We start from the raw sequence: 21,566 nt of genomic DNA on the forward strand, positions 1-21,566 counted from the left end.
TTTACTGTGCTTTCCAAACATCTAACATTGAGGCCCACTCCTTAGAATATAAGGTGGCAATCACTGACCTAGCACAGACTCCAGAAGACCTTAATCTACTCCCTAGCTCCTCCACAGGAGACCACAGTATATCAGATGTCTGCAAACCAAGGACATATTGCTTAGAGCAGGTATAGCGAACCAGGAGACTGTAGGTTTAAACCATCACCACCCCATGATAAATTATCAGGAAAGACATCAAACTATAACCAAGCATTTTAAAAATTGTAACATTTTAAAGTTAAATCTTGCATATGGATTTTGCATGCAGGATGTAACCATATGCAACACATACAGTCGTAAATATAAATAAATAAGCAATACATACAGTATGTATTTATTTTAATGTCATGCCATTCCCAAGTGAATATATCCCACAACTAAAAAGCCCATACTGAGAGATGCTGTCAAACTTGATTATGGAGCATAAGAGCCTGTAATAGGGAACATTTAGTTTGTATAGCAACACTATATCCCTGGCCTTCAGTGATGCAGCCCAAGGATTGAAAATTTGGCTATCTGAGGCACCTTAATGTTGGAAGCCCTTTCCCTCTAATCCCAAATATCCAAAGGTTTATGACTGGACACTCTGATTCTTTACTGCATTTTTAAACATTTAATCTGTTTTCTGTGTCATGACTCTAGCTCTCAAAGAATGTGTTACAAAACAAGCACTGAGAGTGTTGAGTAAGGAGTCAAGACATGCTGTAGTATGACAAGGCACTGCTCTATTATCCACAACCTAGTCTTACAGGAAAAACTCTTATTGATCTGAGCATGGCAAAGCAGGCCTTTAATATATACAACAGCTCTTGATCAAGATCTTTCCTTTTGGGACACAGTAACATCATATAACATTGTACCTCCTAATGGGACATAAATATTCTTGATAAATGAGTAAAATATCGCTCCATCTCTTCTCTTGCTAAGAGATTTTTTCCTTGCCATTGACTGGATGTTGGGCCATCCAACAAAATTTATTCCTCCACCCTAGAATCAAGGAGCCCCCATTGTTCATTTACCCTCCGATCCAAAGGGCCATAGGAAGTAAACGCCGGCTGCATCTCCGGAGAATCTGGCGTTTCACTCAGCTGTTGGGGTGCATCCCACGATGACTCGCCTGTTGCTGTATTATAGAAGAATACTTGTCCACTGGCTTCATCCAGATATTGGTCCCACTCTGCAGGTGTGGCTGGGCTAGGAGCAAGCAAGGGGGACTGAGGCTGGGTAGGACTTGTGCTATTCAGGGAACCATCGAAGGGAGAGTCCCAGGTCGTTTGGCCAGTCACTGTGTTGTAATAGAACAAGTGGCCACTTTCTGCGTCTGTGTGGGTCTCCCAGGTGGTCAGAAGGCTGTTGAACTGTGGCTGAAGTGTGGATTCAGCATTGGTGGCAGTGGTAGTACTCCGTTCCAACTGCAACTCTTGTAGATTCACATACACAGGATCTGCATCTACTTCCTTGCGTTGCTGCAGAACCAAGAAAGAGGCGTCATCTGAATGCATCATTGCACAATACTCTATACCAAGATAAAGAAATGTTGGCTCTCCAGTTATCTGAAGACTTACTACTACTGCTGCTGCTGTTACTACTACTTTTATAAGGCAATAGGGTAGAAGAGGCTTTTTGAGTAAAGAAACTTGAATAATGTATTTATCCCCTCCCATTTTAAAATGCCATATAATACTTGATTTCATTTAAAATGAGTTTTTTTTTTTAAATTGAAACCTATGTTTCAAGATTTCTGCTACTAAAACCTCTGTGTCACTGCTCTGGCTTGCAGCATGCACCAGGCTGATCCTCAGACAATACTGGGATTCTTTTTGTAAGAGGATTTTAATAATGCAACAAAACAGCTGAAATAGATGACAACAATCTACAGGCTTGTTTGTTTCCTTGTTCTATTATGCTTGTTCTGGGGGGGGGGGCAGCTAGATAGGTGTACTGTAGGACCAGTTTAAGGGAAAACCTGTGTCTGTCATTAGCCTGTCACACACACACCCAGATAAAATCTGCTCTGTGAACTGGTTTTTCTCAAATTTCACAAACTGGGCCTGTCTAAAACATTTTGTTGTCTGAAGCAGGAACAAGATTTTGCCTCCCACATGCCAAAACCAACTGGAGTAGCAGTTGAATCTTCAGTGTTGGCAATCTACTGCACTTGAGTAACACCAGTTTAGCTTCAGGACCAAAGGGTGACCATTCTGGACCTTTTAGACTGTTACCTCTGTCTAATTGCAGGATCAGCCCTGTTTAGATGATTGTTCAGAGGACAAAAAAATCACAATTCCATCAAAACTTCAAAAGAAGTCATTACAACTTTGACTTCAAAAGGTTTTCAACAACATTTTTTGGTCTACCACGAGTTCACCTTTGTCCTGAGGCCTCTTAAATCTAGAGCTTCCCATGACCCGTTTGATTTATGATCTTCTATCTTCTTTCTGTCAGAGAAAACAAATTTTCTCACACAGAAAATTTCTCTCACAGTCAAATTTAATAGGTGATCCTTTCTTGATATAGAGGTGAAATTATGAAGAAAAAAACCACTTGTTTGCATTCCATGGCAAGCTGAGAGGTCAGTAAAAGGTAGCCACAGCCCCTCAGTGTTGGTCAAGAGAGGGAACTGAACAAAACGGGGAGGGGAGAGACAAATGGTTGAGAATCCTATCTTATGGGAGGTGCATGGCAAAAATATTCATTGTATTTCAGAACTGCTGGTACTTTTCAATTTATGGCTGCTTGTTTCAAATGTACTCAGATGCAAGTCAACAACCGAGATAGTACAGGTGGGGAGTACCACAAATGTCATGTTCACCGAAACCCAAAATGACTGAAAAGGTGCTCTGGAAAATCTCACCCAGCTCTCAGGAACAGACCCCCTGGAGTTCTTTGAAGGGGTGCTGAAATGAGAAGTGAGAGGAGTTATCTCCCCTTTCACTGGATTTTAGTGTTCTGCAAGCAAATAACCGACACTAGTTACATTCAGGGGAGTCCAAACATCCACTCATACAGTTTGCTTTCAATTATTCGGTACTGTATATAATTCGCTTGCAATCTCCTTGGATTTGTTTAGATCAGACAAAGGACTGTTTTCAGAAGAGCTTAAACCATTCATCTTGCTTTGTTTTGTTCCAGAAGGCTTTCCTCTTCCTACTTTTATGTACGTAGTTCATCTTTACATCAGGAGTGGCGAACACTTGGCCTTGCAGATATTGCCAAGGTGTACCCCTCGTCATCTCCAGCTAGCAAAGACAGTGGAACAAGAAAGCTGCAGCCCATCAGAATCTCCAGGATTGCACTTTCCATTTGTATTATGAAAACTGATAATAAACATAATAGTTAAGTAGGTCTGCCATTTCCCTCACTGGACCCCTGTTCCTATGTCTTTTAACAGTAGACTGATGTGCAGAGGTTGGCACAAGATAAATACTTGCTGAAATGCCATGGACAGCCTCACTTCCTGATTTCTGCAACTTAAACTGCTTTTAATAGACATAGCAGCTGCTCAGGCCTGTTTTTCTGGTTGATTCTCACTATCTCTACTGAAAAGCGACAGTCACAAAATACAGTAAAGCTAGAATAAATATTTGGTGAAGGATCTAAGGAGAGGTGACTGTAATCCTAAAACTCACTTCATTGGTCAAAATGTAAGTAGATTTCGATCTTCTTGGGAGCTGGAGTAGCAAAATTAGAAATCCAAAGCAAAGAATAATTGTTGAATTGAAGAAGCTTTGCTTCTTAGCTCCTCACTTTTCTTCCCTCTCCTTTAAAACACTTCTTTTACCTTTGTTGTAACAGTACCATTAAACATTGCTATCAATCCATCTTATGTTTAAATTATATGTTCATAGAGACATGTCTCAGGATGAGGTGAAAAAAAGTTTAATAGTACCGGGAAAAAGCCTTACATGTTTCAGTCTGGCTATATCCATCTTCAAGGCAATTAAAAGAAAAAGTCTGCAAATGTTTTTACTGGGACTCTCCAAACCAACTCACTGGCAACTGTTAATTGGTAGGGAAGTTTGAAACCAATGTTAGAGATAGCTCGTAAGTAAAAGTAAAAGCACATCATCCACCCCAGCACGGATGTCATGCTGGGGTGGATGAGGGATAACAGACAGAGGCTGAACTCTGGCAAGAAGGAAATCCTGTGGGTGGGTGCCCCTAGTGTCTGCGGTCTGGGTGCTTCCTTCTCTTTTGGGGTTGTTACTCTTTCTGCGATGGATGACATTCACAGCTGGGCATACTCCTGGACCCATCACTGTCAATGGAATCCCAGATACCATTTGTGGTCCGTTTTGCCTATTTCCATCTAAGGCAGGTTGCCCAGTTGTGTCCCTACCTTGACACCAGGTCCCTCACCACGCTGGTTCATGCACTGTTAGTCTTGAGATCAGACTATTGCTCTCTATGTGGAGCTGCCCTTGGGGGATGTTACAGAGACTCCAATGGGTCCAGAAATCGGACGCCGGATTGTTGAGTGCAACAAGGCAACACCAACATATTTCCCCTTCCTTGGCTGCCCTGCACTGGTTATCTCTTCGCTTCTGTGCCAGCTTCAAGGTGATGATGTTAACCTATAAGGCCCTAAACAGTTTAGGACCTTAATATCTGGCAGAACGCCTCCTTCGAATTAGATCTGTCTGTTCTATAAGATCTTCCCAGCCTGGGTGATTGAGAGTTCTGACCCTGAGAGAGATCCAAAAAATGATGACCAAAAATTGGGCCTTCTTGGCGGTCGCCCTGCAACTATGAAACAGTTTCCTGCCTGAAATTTGCCTGGCCCCTTCATTGGGTATCTTAAATATCATTAAAATGTGGTTATTTAGACAGAACTTCTCAGATTTTAAAATATTCTGATATAATAGTGCATTTAATAACTAACATTCAACCTTCCACCATGCTTTTATCATGCTTTATTATGCTTTTATTATATCATTTCTTAGTGTAATTTGTCTTAGTGGCTCTTATATTTTGTTTTATCATTATTAATTATTCTTGTTTTTCATTCTTGTTTTATTACTGCTTTTGTAAACAGCCCAGAGTAGCCTTGGCAGCCAGATAGGCAGTATAAAAATAAAATAAATAAACAATAAATCAATGTGGCAGACAGGTAACTGTGTCATTCTACATGAAATTTCAAAGGACTGCTGTGATGAGGAGGAAATAAAGACAGAAGTGAACAAAGTGAGCTAACCTGCATAATTTTGGAGAAAAACTCTTTCTGTAACACCCAGACTTTCACTTCAGTTAAGAATTTCCTTCTTCCACTCACCGGATATCTCTAACATCTGTTCTGGCCTGATAACAAGCTGAAATGGATTGGGCATTTTAAAAGCAATAAATGTAGTCTCCCAGCATCCTAAGACTTGCTTCTTCTGCATGTGTGTTCCATGCCATTTCTAGTATATTTCCCATACCATAATAGGATCAAAAAGGAAAAACCAGAAGAAGGTTAATATTTCTTAACATCATAGGATGGTATCCCAAATGAACTATTTATCTGCAGGGGGAAAGAGGGCAATGCCTAAGATCAGATCCAGCAGAATGTATGCCTTTACCTGATAGTGAAGCAGTCTCTTTCTTCATTTAAAAAGTGCAAGAGATGGAAGAGAACCTAGGAATGTTGTTGTATCAGCTAAAATGTAGGATAGCCTAAGGGCCAGATGCCACAGTTGTTCTGTTGTGAAGCCATCAGAATGCGGGGTAAGACTGGATCGCCCTGAGTTCAACTTCTTGCTTGGCTAGAATGAAGGATATCCATGGGCTCACTGGAGAGGGCTGGACTAGGCTAAATAGGGCCACTTGAGGTCACGTCAAACTCTTGTGTGCCATTTGGTGTGGTCCTTGCATCCAAATGGAACACACACCTCAAAGGACCCTGTTTGGTGTAACTCCTTTCTCTTTGAATTTCCTAAATGATGAAGTGGCTTAAGAAGATAGCCACTTCACCATATTGGGAAATTAAACATTACCTCCAGTCATGTGCAGAGGGGCAGAGGAAGTAAAAAAAAATTTTTTTACATTGTATTAGGGCATCACTTAGAAAAAAATATTAAGAAAAATTTGAGAACTTCCTCCTGGAATCTGCCCACAAATTGAATCCATCACCAGCCAGTACTCAGCAGTGGATGTGGGTAGATTCCAGAAGAACATGTTCAAGTTTTCTTTTTATTTGTATAAGTGATGCAGCATATCAGCAAAGCCCTAATACAGTATATATATTTTTTCACTTTCTCTGAACCTCCACAGTTAACATTAATATTACAAAGAAACCATTACATCTCCCATGTCCAAACCAAAAAGCTGTAGTTTCCCCTCACAGAAGGCTGTCTATGCAGCCTCACACTCCCACAAAATACATTAGAGTAGAACTAATGGTTTCTAGAAGAACAGAAAGACCTGGTTTGGGGTGGGTGAAGGGAGTCAAAGGTTCTGAGGGCCAATGTGATAGCCTCAAACAGTAGTCATATTGAAGCTACTTGAGAAAGATGGGTCAGAAACAGAGAATAGCAAAGCACATAGCTGAACATCAAAGCACAGTCAATGTTTCAATGACTCGGGCACAGAGTCTCTTTGAGAGGTATTTGCAGTCCATGTGAGGACACTCACAGTTCTGCTGGAGTGTCAGCAGACGTAGAGAACGAGCTCACAACAGAAACATGTCTGCAGACAGATTCATTTGGGCCAACTCCAAATGGGGAAGTGTCCGTTTTTATTCTTGGGCCTCCCAACGAATGGAGACTGAAGACAAAAATAGAGCACAGGTTGCACAACTTCAATCCAGAGAAGAAGTACCACCAAGTAAGAGAGACTGCCGGAGGACTTATACCAAGAGAGCACAGAGGGAGCAAGGTGGCCGACTTCATGATTCTTGAAATTGTATTTTTGGACCTACTGTCACTTACAGTAGTGGTTCTTAACCTTGGGTTACTCAGGTGGTTTTGGACTGAAACTCCCAGAAGACTTCACCACCAGCTATGCTGGCTGGGGTTTCTGGGAGTTGCAGTTCAAAAATACCTGATTAACCCAAGGTTAAGAACCACTACTGTAAGTGACAGCACTAAATCACACTGGCCATGTGACCACGGAAAGATTATCTTCGGACAAACGCTGGCTCTATGGCTTGAAGAGTGGGATGAGCGCCGCCCCCTAAAGTCGGACACGACTGGACAAAAATTGTCAAGGGGAACCTTTACCTTTACCTTTACCTAAGAACCACTGACTTACAGCACCAAGGGACTGAACAAGAGAACTCGTGTAGCAGATGCAAAGTTAGTTGGTATGGAGCCTTTTTACTGATAAGGAGATTCACATTGCCGCAATTAAAACCAAGCAGGATCCACATTCTTGGAATTCCCCTTTCTTAAACTTGTGCAGGTATTCCTTCATCAGCCTTGCAGCGGGAGGACAGAACAGAAAGGATAATATGATATCAAATCACCAGAGCAAGGCCAGACAAGCAGTATGGTCTGGCCAGAGACCAGAGGTTTGGAATAAGAAGACAGGATCTGCAGCTGATAACAGGGGACAGAAGTTCTCCACCTTAAAATAAGGTATCCCTAGATCAACTTTTGCCCACATGCACATCACACATTTAAGTTTAATTATAAACTACAGTAGCTTGTTAGAAGAGGCTGGTTGTATGCGATTGTCTAAACTGGAGCTTTTATCACCTCATTAAGTTTGCAGATTTAAAAGCAAAAGTGAAGCGTGATGCTTATATACCGCCCCATAGCGCTTCAAGCACTCTCTGGGCGGTTTACAAGTTAATTATGCAGGTTGTACATTTCCTCTCCCACCTCCATAAGCTGGGTACTCATTTTACTGACTTCAGAAGGATGGAAGGCCGAGTCAACCTTGAGCCAGTCACCTGGGATTGAACCCTGGATCATGAACACAGTTTTGGCTACAATTTAACAATTGAGCCACAAGGCTCTTAATTGACTTGTTTTGTTTTGTTTATGATTGATCTTTGGTCTATAAGCACGTTCATCATTTGAAAGTCTGCTTTTTCAGGCATGGAAATCTCCCTGGATCCTATCTCTGGAACAGTAATATGATCTCTGACAGGTTATCCATAAATGCATATTGGCCTTCAGCCTCTCTGTCCCCTTGTCTGAACCTCTAATGTCAGAAAGAATGGAAGAACAGCATTACAGGATCTGACCAAGAATTCAGCCAGGCCGGCATCCTGTCTTCAGTAGGAGCTAGCCATAATGTGTCTGGGAAACCCACAGAGAAGACATGCGGACAATAACCTAGTTTTTTTTAATCAAGAGCCTACAGTCTATTTGGTAGACTGTGAACACGAAGTCCCCTCTAACTACCACAGTGAATCTTAAGGGGCCAATGCCATAGCCACTTTAGGTCCTTTTTAAGGAGAAAGGTCAGATAAAAATATTTAAAATAAAATAAATAAATAGGGTTTTTTTTGTAAGGAATCAAGGATATTCCCTGTACACACATGATTGCACCCCACTATATAACACCAATGCAATTATTAAATTTGCGGATGATACGACAGTGGTGGGACTCATAAATAAGAACAATGAGTCTGCTTATAGAAAGGAAGTACAAAGATTGATACTATGGTGTAAAGAAAATCATCTCACACTTAACATCAAAAAAACTAAAGAACTCATAATTGATTTTAGGATGAAGAGAAATGTACATTTACCACTGTACATAAACGGTGAGGAAGTGGAGAGAGTTGGTAGTTTTAAATTTCTGGGTACTTACATCTCAGAGGACCTCTCATGGACTATAAATGCCAACATGCTAATAAAGAAGGCACAGAAGAGGCTGTATTTCCTGAGAATGCTCGGGAAGTTAAATTTATCACAGCATTTACTTCTGTCCTACTACCGTAGCACCACTGAGAGTGTCCTAACTTATGGCATTCTGGCATGGTTTGGGAGTAGCTCTGTAGCGGACAAAAAAACTCTACAGAGAACCATTAAAATTGCCCAGAATATCATCGGGCTCCAGCTACCAACCCTGGATGACATCTTCACATCCCGCTGTCTGAGGAAGTCACACAGCATCCTGAGAGACTCTTCCCATCCTGCTTATAACTTTTTTGAACTGTTACCGTCTGGCAGAAGATATAGAACAATTAAGACTCGGACCACACGTTTTCTAAATAGTTTTTATCCTAGAGCTATAATTGCAATTAATAATGAGCTTAAAGACCACCAGTAGTGAATAATTAGTTGGACTGTGTTACTTGGCCTGAGGTGTAGATGTTTGTATTTTTAGTGGGGGACTTCTAGTGGGTGGGGAGTGTTTGGGGAATGTTATGTGTGTGCATGTGTCTGGTCTCTGGGTGTCTGTGAATTTCGTTGTATGGGTATACTGTGTATCTACTTACAATGACAATAAATTATATTATTATTATTATTATTATTATTATTATTATTATTATTATTATTATTATTATTATTATTATTATTATTATTATTATTATTATTATTATTATTATTATTATTATTATTATTATTATTATTATATTACTGAATATTTGTGTTTGGAACACATGAAATGCACATATCTATAATCTTATAAACAATGTGATAATTGCTATAAATTGCCAGATGAAGATATTCATGCAACTCTAATGGTGCAGTCCTATGCACTGTCTGCTCTGAAGTCCCTATATAATCTCAGCATTCCCATTCAACTATTATCTAAAAGAGATGGTTTCACTTCTTTCCCCTTTCTCCTGTGCCTCAGACCATCAGATTACAATGACGTGGTTTGGTGTGTGCTGTCTCTTCAAACATTTAATGGTTAGTAATACTGTAAGCAGGACAGGTTTCAAGCCATGAATGAAGACTCATTTTAAAGCATGGTTTACCAACAAGCACAAACTATAATTTGTCCAATTTGTACATTATGGTAAACTACAATTAGAGGAAATTGGAAAGCCTTATCCTATAAGCAGTGGGGGGGGGGGAACCACCTGCCTGACTACAGTACAGTTGAGTGAAACAGCACTGTCCTGCATTCATAATATTTGTCTCTACACAAGTTGCAGCTAAAACCTACACATTCTGAAATACCTCTGGGGAATATAATGCAGCAAAACTCCAGTATTTTTTAGAGCTCAGCAAAAAATGCCTCCTGAAATTCTCTGCACTATATGCAGGCAGCAAAATTGAGAGCCAGTGTGGTATAGCTGATGGATTAGGCCTCAGGCAGCTAGGGTTAAAATCCTTTCTTTGCCATGGGAATTCACTGGTGTGGGTGGCACTCCTTAAATATTTCACATACTGTACTACGAAAACCCTATGAGAATCACTAAATTTAATGCATCTTGACAGCACAGAACAACAACATTGAGAATATCAAATACTCTCTGGGAACTTGCACAAAGTATACAGAAAACCTGGGAACCATTTTGTACCCTTCAAAATGCCCTAGAACAGGAGTGGGCCACTAGTCTGCTGGACTACAACTCCCATGCTAGCCGGCATAGTCTATGTTGCAGTCTAACAACATCTGAAGGGCCACAAGTTACTCATCCCAACCATAGAACAACATAATTCTTCAACATCTATAACAACAACAACAACAATACTGTGCCGATATTTAACAGATACTCAGTTTTTTGGTTAAACTTGTACAGTATCTGTTATATAATACCAGTCAATGTTTTTATAGTTTTGATTGACTGTGGCTGGTATTTTTGAATGATGATGATAACCTTTGAACTGCAGAGCTGGAAGGGACCCTATGGATCATCGAGTCCAGCCCCTCTCAAGGAGGCACAGACAAGAACTGAACTCCCAACCTCCCAGCCAGAGATGTGAGCCACTGAGCTATCCATTTATGGTGATATCAACCATAAGGAAGTGTACTGGAAAATATTAGGAAAAAACTTCTTTTTTTGGAAGGGAGCATTTACATTCTCAGAGAACTGGGGGGGGGAAACCAATTACAATAAATTACAGCTCAGCTCTACAGCTTCTACCTTCTGAGCTCTGACTAAATTTAGGCCCTTGCTGTTTACTTCCCCTTCCTGTCCCAGTCATGCTAAAGTCGGGTGGAGAAAGAAACACAATAAACTAAAAGAGAGAAAATACTTTTAATCTTGCAAGAGGAATTCAGATCTTGAAAGGACTTTCCTACATCTCACTGCAGCACAAAAGGGAGAATTTAAGAAGATGGACTTTTTTCATCTTATGGTGCTGCAGTGATGAAGGAGAAAAAACTCTCTGTTAAAAAACTCTCTTTTCTCCTTTACAGTGTAGTGCTGATAGCCCGTCCACCCGCAAACATTAAAAGCATCCCTACTCTAGTGTATAGCACACAACTGTTTAAAAAAAGCAACTGGGAGGAAGGGAGCGCAGTAACTGCCGCACATATTGTATGTTGCAACAGTCCATACATATTTCACACAGAGTTTCTGTTGTAGGGATGTTGAATTTTAGCACATGTGAGCCAGACAGAAGAAAGTATTTCTTCATTCAGCACATAATTAACATTAGATCTACCACCACAAGATGTGACGATCACTGTTAGCTTGGATAGATCTAAAAATGCAACCGGGCAAGTTCAGAGAGAGCAAGTCCACCAAAAAAGCGAGTCTAGTGTAGTGGGTAGAATGTCAGTCTAGGACTCAGGAGATCTGTGTTCAAAATCCTACACAGTCCTGGAAAATCACTAGGGGACTGGCACTGGTAAAACTGTTCCTTAAATATTTCTACCTTAGAAACACTACTAAGGTCACCATTAAGCCAGAATCAAATCGATACCAAACCACACCCAAGTCCAGCAACCCTGTGACTTGGCAGGTGAGATGGTGAGTGTCTCAGACAGCAGATTCAGAGTCTCTTTAAAAGACAACACATTACTAATTTGCTTCATCATTATTCTTGCATTTTTATTTCCACCAAAAGGGAGGAAACTATATGTGGGATTTACTGCTTCATGTCCCAAAATGACTTGGCTGGACATGCATACTATGTATCTTAGCAGTGATTTTTCCAAACTCCAGTGCTGACTTAGGCCACTCTCCACTTCAGGTAGCAAAATGCCTTGGGCTAGCCTCAGTAGCTAGCACCAAATTCCATGTTTAAGGGCAGTTTGCCACTCAATATCATGTCCTGGGGAGCACTAGGAGGGGAAATCTATTGCTCTCATGTCCTGTCCTTGTGGGCTTTCCATGTACATTTGGTTGGCCTCAGTGGAAAATAGGATGTTGGACAGAACAAGCATGTTGCCCAAATTTTTTTTGGATTTAAAGAACAATATTTTGCACTAAAGGACTAGCTAATAAACAGACCCATTTTCCCAGCCACAGAGAAGCACTAGTGGGAACACAGCACCCACTACACAGAAGAGCTCAGTTCTAGAATTCAAAATATGGAAATACTTGCAAACTCCATTTTAAGATTTACAACTTTGTATCAGCCTTTTTAAAGTAGTGCAGTGCTTTTAAGTGCCTGATTTCACTAACACCTCATTCATCTGACAATTTCATTTTCCTCACAACAGTCTAGTCCTCAAACCCAAACATTACCCTACAGCAAAAGCTAGGTCCCAAGTGCCAAAATGGGTGAACAAGCACTATTTTGCTAAAGAGATCAGCAGAGTGGCCCTGGCTTCATCACATTTCTAGCAATGGATTTCTAAAAGGAGTGTATGAAAAATAAAGTTTAACTACCTAGAAGTCACACCAAAAGTGTTACCGACTAACTGTCATTATGGTAAAGAGGGAACACTTTGCATAAGTCCAGAGGGAGGTATACAGAGGGAGCCCATATGTTCAGGACAAGGTCTAAACTGCACGAAAGCAAGCTTAAGCCAACACTCCAACCCAGCAAAGCAACACCCATCCCTTTCCGTAGCCATACCTTAGAAAATGTAGACAGATGAGGAGATTTATGGCAGGAATATGATTTAGGCAGCCAATTGTCCATTGCCAATATTTTCCAAAAAACTCCCTGTGCCAGGACACAGCACCTTAATGGCAGAGAAATGGCTGCACCAGAGAGAAAGGGACCGAGCTGTTTCCTCAACCGCAGGCCAATTGAGAGATTCAGAGCAGCGCAGCTCAGTGTGCAAAACAAGAAGGCAGCACTACTTCGCTTTTCACATACTTCCTGTTGGGGTTTGTGGGCCAAAGTGGCTGCTGTGACAACATGGGCGTTGAGTCCTACCTAAGGCCTTCTTTGGAAGTTTTGTACTAATTCACTAAGACTTCCTCTGCTATTCTAATGAGATACACTTAAATCCTAAAAGGAGAGGCAGGTCACGATTCTAACTGCCTGAAAGTCCTATACTCCTGTATGCATCAGCTCTTCGCTTCCGTGAGTCTTCCTCAACCTGGAGCTCGTTTCAATGACCAACAGGAGTTGGTAATCTCAACAGGAGGGACAACAGGAGTTGTAGTCCCAAATATCAAGGGGGTCCAGGTTGTGGGTGGATGGCTTAAATTCTAGTTCTGTGAAGACTGACTGCATTTATACATTTATATGGCAAAAGTTTCTTGACACAGGTCCATAGATGTTCTCCATTGCTTCAAAAACAGAAAGGAAAATGATATCCCAGCCTTGGAGTGGCAAGGCAGAAGGCCTAAAAGAAGCACCTATAAAGATGCAGGTGAGCCCCTGAAGCTTGTGTGATTGTAAAATAAGAAAAGGCAACCCCAGAACTAGGCCTCTGTTTGTGTACTGATGACCTACCCTAAAGGTACTAGACATTCCTGAAGTGGTGTCTTCCAGATGTGCCAATGAAATCTCTACCATGTAAAGCCAGATGGGGATGTTGGGATTGTACCACAGTCTAACACATCTGTTTGAGGAAAGAGCCAATGGCACAAGGACAAGAGGACACATTTCGTGTCGAAAGGAGAGAGAAAAGATCCAGAATGCTTGATATGAGGCATTGTATAATCATTCATGGTGAAGTACTATATACATACAATATTTATACATACACACAAATATACTGTGGTGGGGGAGAGGAAGAGGAAAGAGGCAGACTTGTTGCCAGAAAACTGAACATCCCTTCCTTACCTTTATTCTGACTTTGACCCGTTTGTAGACAATTCACAAAAGTGCTAGATCACACTGGTTGCGATTTGTAAAGCAGTTATGAGCCAGAAACAGAATCATGAAAAGAGATGAACCAAAATCCAAGGATACCAACTACAGGAATCCTGAATTTTAACAGTGCTAGAGACACTCTGCTTGCTCTCAACATTAGGTGCTAGCTAAGGAAACTAAGTGAGGAGCCCCAGCTAATCTCCATACAAGCAGCTCTCCAATGTTGAAAAGTACTGCAACCTAGTCAAACAGCTCAACTCTTCCATACCCCCAGGAGAAAAAAAAACTCTGGATATAGAGCAATTGTAGAAAATCCTACTCCACCTCAACATTCTTCTTTTCCCGGTTAGACAACAGCTTTCAGAGCTGGATCTGATCCACTCACAGCTTAACTTCCTATTTAAAGCTTTTACTTAAGAAAACTCACACTACAAATAAGAATCACAGAGCAAGCCTATGTCAAGGTTGTGTGGGGCTAGCAGACATGACTGGGACCTGGAGAATCTACATTTAAGTCCTTACTGAGCCATGCAACTCATTGGCTGACCTTGGCCCGGCTCTCTTTCTCCATCTCAGACTAATCTACCTGGCAGTGTTGCTATGACTATAAAGTAGGGAGCAAGAGAACCATGCACATCACCATGGACTCAATGGAGAAAAGAGAGAATATAAATATTTGTTGTTGTTCAGTCATCAAGTTGTGTCCAACTCTTCGTGACCCCATGGACCAGAGCATGCGTGGCCGCCCTGTCTTCCACTGCCTCCTGGAGTTCAGTCAAAGTCATGTTGGTAGCTTCGATGACTCTGTCCAACCATCTCGTCCTCTGTTGTCCCGTTCTCCTCTTGCCTTCACACTTTCCCAACATCAGGGTCTTTTCCAGGGAGTCTTCTCTTCTCATGACATGGCCAAAGTATTGGAGCCTCAGTTTCAGGATCTGTTCTTCCAGTGAGCACTCAGGGTTCATTTCCTTAATAATTGATAGGTTTGTTCTCCTCACAGTCCAGGGGACTCTCAAGAGTCTCCTTCAGCACCACAATTCAAAAGCATCAATCCTTCGGCGGTCAGCCTTCTTTATGGTCCAGCTCTCACTTCCACACATCGCTACTGGAAAAATCATAGCTTTGACTATGCGGACCTTTGTCGGCAAGGTGACGTCTCTGCTTTTTAAGATGCTGTCTAGTTTTGTCATCACTTTCCTCCCAAGAAGCAGGTGTCTTTTACTTTTGTGGCTGCTGTCACTATCTGCAGTGATCATGGAGCCCAAGAAGGTAAAATCTGTCACTGCCTCCATATCTTCCCTTTCTAATTGCCAGGAGGTGATGGGGCCAGTGGCTAAAATCTTAGTTTTTTTGATGTTGAGCTTCAAACCATTTTTTGCACTCTCCTCTTTCACCCTCATTAAGAGGTTCTTTAATTCCTCCTCAATTTCTGCCATCAGAGTGGTATCCTCTGCATATCTAAGGTTGTTGATATTTCTTCTGGCAATCTTAATTCTGGCTTGGGATTCCTCCAGTCCAGCTTTTCGCATGGTGCATTCTGCATATAAGTTAAATATGCATAGGGACAATATACAGCCTTGTCATACTCCTTTCCCAATTTTGAACCAATCAGTTGTTCCATATCCAGTTCTAACTGTTGCTTCCTGTCTCACATATAGATTTCTCAGGAATAGATAAAGTGGTCAGGCTGTGGTCCACACAGCCAAAGGTTTTTGTGTAGTCAATGAAGCAGAAATAGATGTTTTTGTGGAACTCTCTGGCTTTCTCCATAATCCAACACATGTTAGCAATTTGGTCTCTAGTTCTTCTGCCCCTTTGAAATGCAGCTTGTACTTCTGGGAGTTCTCTGGGAGTACTGCTGAAGCCCACCTTGTAGGATTTTGAGCATAACCTTGCTAGCGTGTGAAATGAGTGCAATTGTACGGTAGCTGGAGCATTCTTTGGCACTGCCTTTCTTTGGGATTGGGATGTAGACTGATCTTTTCCAATCCTCTGGCCACTGCTGAGTTTTCCAAACTTGCTGGCATATTGAGTGTAGCACCTTAACAGCATCATCTTTTAAGATTTTAAACAGTTTAACTGGAACACCATCACCTCTAGTGGCCTTGTTGTTAGCCATGCTTTCTAAGGCCCACTTGACTTTGCTCTCCAGGATGTCTGACTCAAGGTCAGCAGCCACACTATCTAGGTTGTCCGGGATATCCAAATCTGTCTGGTATAATTCCTCTGTGTATTCTTGCTACCTCTTCTTGATGTCTTCTGCTTCTGTCAGGTCCCTCCCATTTTTGTCCTTTATCATGTTCACCTTTGCACAAAATGTTCCTTTAATATCTCCAATTTTCTTGAATAGATCTTTGGTTTTTCTCTTTCTATTATTTTCATCTATTTCTTTGCACTGTTCATTTAAGAAGGCCCTCTTGTCTCTCCTTGCTATTCTTTGGATGTCTGCATTCAATTTTCTGTAACTTTCCCTATATCCCTTGTATTTTGTTCCCCTTCTCTTCTCTGCTATTTGTAATGCCTCTTAACTTAATAACTAATTAACTTAATAACTGAAATTAATAACTAATTAATAATAAGAAGAATATTCACACAAAAGAAATTCCCATGGTATCCATTGAGGATTGCTCCCAGGTAAGTGCGCACAGGATTCCCCTCTTAGTGTTGAATTCATCATGTTTGTATTTTAGAAGAATCATCAGGTCAACTTTTCCTTGATGCAGATGTAACTTACACTGGAAAGTAGGTGTATATCCTCTCTCTCCCCTGTTCTATCGCAACTAAGAAAACTGAGTCACAAACACAAGAAAAGCTCAAAGATTCTTTAAATAGAGACTGAAACAAGAATAAATTTCTATAACCATCAGACTGACTCATTGGCTACTTTGCTGGAAATGCAACTAAAATATTCTAATTTCCAGACCCCACTTACTATCTTACTCTTAAAATCATTCATGAAAATACAGAAACTGCTGTACCTTGTGAAACATCCATTAAAAGAGCAACCTAACCCCAATACCCAAGCCCCCTCTTCATTAAAAAGAAAGCCCCACTGCTACTTTGGAATTTCAGAATGCCTTCTCTCAACCTCTGGCACACATTTTCATTTTGCAGTGAGATTATACAAACTCTTACCTACCCCAGGAGAAAAGAACAAGCAGTCTCAGTCCTTCACTACTGGCCACCTCTCCTAGCTGAATTGTTCAGCAAATGGCTGGGCTTGGCCCCACCCTGCCCTTGAGCTTTCCCCCACCTCCTAGGACAGGTAAAGCAAAACTGGTCATTTACATAAGGGAAGGAAGGGTGTGAGTCCTCCATGGTTTTAACCCTCTCACTGCCTCAATTTCCCCATCTTCCTCTGCAATTAAATCCTATCTGTCAACTCACAGCTGACATTAAGCACAATCGCCAGAAAGGACACGGTTTCTCAACAGACAGGTTTTGCCAGGTCAAAGCCAAGGATATTGTTTTTAATATAACATTGGATTTAGGCTTTCAATATGTACAGCCCTAAGAGCAGCACTGAGCACGTACCTTGTTCCTCCCTTCAACTAATGTGCAAGCTAAATAGCCCTGGAGACTTTTTGACAGTATGGGACTACGACTATAGTTTGACAAAATCTATTAAGGCCATCTGCCAAAACCTACCCTATTTTCATTTTAGAAATGTTATCACATTAGTAAACTTTTGTTCATTTTAATTAATGGCTAATACATGTGTGTTATATGATATTAATTTTCTATTCTAATTTCAATAATGACCTATGTACAATTTCAAAGTTTTAATTGTGTCATACTTGATTGTTCCCTTCTGCTGAAATCTTCAGGGAAATGCAATATAGGCTACTGTTTGATAATTGGCAATCACTGCATAAACAACTATATGAAAATATTGGGAAAAGAGAGCTTGGTAAAGTTATTTTTTTGGATGACTAATCCCAGAAGATGACACCTAGCATAACCACTAGACGTTGTTGTTGCAGAGTTTTGAATTTCTGATTAAATTCCTCTAGCTGTGCAGCAGAAGTACAGTGATTCATAAAGCAGAATAGCTTCATGTTCCCCAGAGTAGTCCACCTTTTTTTCTTATTAACTGGCACTTACAGTCTCAATAATTCACTCCGAGACATTAGAAAAAGATAGAACAAAAGGTTTCATTACTTATAATTGAACAGAACAAACTGCAAACTGACAAGCATGACCGCTTTCAGAAACAAACTTCAACAGACTCTAGAGAGAGAGAAAAAGTTCTCTGTAGAAAAGCAGGGCTCTCTTTGAATTCAGAGGCAGGGAAGGAATTATTGGTTAGTGCTGGATTCATTCACAGTCATCTCAGTCCAGAAAGGTCCCTCCCAGACAAACCTACTAAAGGTAGCATGCAAAGTTGCAAAATTCCAGCAGTTTTTGTCCAAAATATTAACTTTCTCTTTCTCTGAGGAAACAGGATTCCAGATCCAAGATATCTTGCAGCTAGTTTGATTCTCTGAAGTATTTAATTAAAACAAAACTAAACAAAAACACAGATTAAAAAGTGACTAAAAATGTCAGGAGAAAAAGCTGAAACATGTTTTCAAGAAGATTTGTTTCCTAACAGTTGTCCGGCTTTTTTTCTCCCTCTAAGAACATACAGTTTAGATCTTTATCATGTCCACCCCTACAATGTATTTTTAGCTCAGAAAACCCAACCATTTAAAGTTATTTTAAAAGGCAGGCATGGCATCATTTTATGACTTGCTGATCATATTTTAGGGCACGATTACTACTACTTTTTCCTAAAATACTTGCCTTCTTGTAGGAAAATATGATGGCCCAGTTTTAATGGAAGGATGAATATGATTAACTTCAGGCACAACCTGATTCCTATACACAATTGCCACCTTTTGATTTCAGACCTCTGATACCTGAATAGAGGCTGAAACGGATCAATGGAGTTAACCAAATTTTGTTAATGGCTCTAACTGATCTACTGTTAACAGCAGTTTGTTCTGCAGACATTAGAAGGTAATGTTTGTCTTCACACAGTGAAAAAATTCACATTCTGATTCTTGTAGGTTAAGATGCTATTAAAGGAAATCTGGAGAAATTTAGTTTTTGGCTGGCAGAGAACCTGGTTAATTTTAGCATTAGGTTAATTTTGGCACTAGGAGAACATCTAGCAAACATTTCTTTATTGCTGAGACTCTGGAAGGTATGGTGTACACATACTGGTGTTTAATGCAAGAAACAGCTACAAGGAAGTGGGTATTAAAACAATTCTTGCCACTGCCAGATTGCCACACTGTTCAGTCACCACCCATGTTCAACAGAAACTGCTGGAGGAAACACAAACATGTATCCTGTAATCACTCACATAACGCTGAAGATGTGTGCTGGAACAGCCCTCAAGAACATTGATTTTTAGTGTACATGTGTGGAAGACAGTCTATGCATGCATTTTATATAAGCAATATTACTGTTTTCTTGACTCAGGGTACAGCTTTATGTATATTAAAAAGCCTCCAATTCTGGCATTTAAAATATACATATATACAGTGGTGCCTTGCATAGCGATCGCTCCGTTTAGCGAAATCGCTTTGTGACGCATTTTTTGCGATCGCAAAAGCGATCGCTTTGCGATGTTCCCTATGGGGGAATTTCCCTTTGCGATGCTCGGTTCCCTGCTTCGGGAACCGAGCATCGCAAAGCGATGATTTTAAAACAGCTGATCGGCGGTTTCAAAATGGCCACCGGGTAAACAAAATGGCCGCCCGCTGTGTTTAGGGATGGATTCCTTGCTTGAGAGGCAGCGAAAATGGCCGCGCTATGGAGGATCTTCACTGAACATTGAGTTTTAAGCCCATAGGAACACATTGAAGGGGTTTCAATGCGTTTCTATGGGCTTTTTAATATCGCATAGCGACATTTTCGTTCTGCAGCGATTTTTGCGGAACGAATTAATGTCGCAATGAGAGACACCACTTACTTGCTGGTTCTAACACCCTCTGGATGTGTTGAGCTACAGCTTCTTCAATTCTCTAGCTGGACAGATTATGGATTGTGGGAGTTGTATTTCAAAACATCTGAAATGTGCCAGTATGGGAAAAATCACACAGACATAAAAACAGAGGCAAGCTGATGTTCCCTTACCTCTCTTCCAGTTTGTTTAGGAATTACTACAAAACCACCAGTTTGGCTGGAAGCTCTGCAGCCATCAATAAACTCCTATCGTGCATTCTTTTTATCATCTTGGTGATGGGACAAACTAACATGCTAGAGTTAGGCAGATTTTTGGACAACTTCCAGAATTTCCAGGCACCAACTTGTACAAAAATACAAATCAGTACATCTCTGAAACAAACAAACAGAATGTTCATCTATTTTATTTATTTATTTATTTATTTTTATTTACAATATTTTTTAGCCGCACCATTGCCAGTCAGCATGACAGAGCTGAAGCGAAAACCCTCCCCAACTGAAACTGCTAAAGGGACTCAGAAGTGTTAGATGCCCTCTGTGATTGGGTTCATTAAAAGTCAGGAGCAGTTCCTCTTTTTTGGCGGGAAACGACGACCGAGTCTCTTTTTGAACATTAACATTTATGCAGTTGGACATTCTGTGAATCTACTATAACTTCTAATGGTTCAAAACAACTGACATCAGGCAACTGTTCAATTTGGGAAGACGATAACTCGGTCTGTAAATTAACAAGATTAATTGCAGGGTTGGTCCAAAACATTCCCAATCTGTGGGCTTCCTCAATGGAGCACTCCGGACTGCACATACTGTCCGACAGCACGGGTGACTGGCCCAATCTACCTCCTGAGGTGGATGGTTGAAGGACGGGTCTGGTCAAATCACCTTCCTCGCGTGACCCTGTCCTTGAGGGAAAACCACAACTGTCCATTTCAGGGCTTCGACCGAGGACTTCTTTTCTTTAGACTTTTCTGGATCAGGTACTAACCCTCCTACCTTCAAATTCGGAAAGTCCTCTAACAACCCACACACTCTTATAATTTTCTTCCTCCCTCTTCTATTATTTTCAACTCCTTAATTTCTTTTGTCTTCCCTACTTCTATAACTTTCTCCTGTTCCAACGTCTCTAGCTGAGGGGACGGCTCACTCTGCTCTTTCGCCTTGGGATCTACTGCTCCTTCACAACCTCTTATATCACTTTTGCTTCCCTGTTAGAGAGGTACATATGAATCCAGAGCCCCTCAGAAAGGGACAGGCACCTGAGTGGAATGTATTTGTACATTGCTGCCAAGGGTGTGGTCGCTAACATTCACATCTCCGCACCCTTACCCTGCTATTTATAGAGAAGTCAAGTGGATTCCCTGCTGCATTATATAAACTAGAGCACCCTGTTTCCCCAAAAATAAGACCTAACCTGAAAGTATGATTTTTCAGGATACTCATAATATAAGCCCTACCCCAAAATAAGCCTCACTTAAGTGAAACCCCGCCCTCCACCATTGTGCAGCAACCAGATTGTAT

At 41.0% G+C, this 21,566-nt stretch overlaps 1 protein-coding gene across 4 annotated transcripts in view; it reads right to left on the bottom strand.

The window, feature by feature from the left end:
- Positions 1-21,566, bottom strand: part of ARHGAP27 (Rho GTPase activating protein 27) — a 69,775-nt gene that overhangs the window by 26,451 nt on the left and 21,758 nt on the right. For 3 of the 4 annotated variants that reach the window (XM_073004101.2, XM_073004102.2, XM_073004104.2), the window contains one exon: positions 1,062-1,508. In XM_073004101.2, the coding sequence (XP_072860202.2) occupies positions 1,062-1,508 (447 nt within the window). Of the gene's footprint in view, positions 1-1,061; positions 1,509-12,899; positions 13,119-21,566 lie in introns of those variants that run through there. The other variant, XM_073004103.2, reaches the window with a different exon arrangement.

The sequence above is a fragment of the Pogona vitticeps genome, chromosome 6, assembly GCF_051106095.1.
Source record: "Pogona vitticeps strain Pit_001003342236 chromosome 6, PviZW2.1, whole genome shotgun sequence".
Classification (NCBI taxonomy): domain Eukaryota; kingdom Metazoa; phylum Chordata; class Lepidosauria; order Squamata; family Agamidae; genus Pogona; species Pogona vitticeps.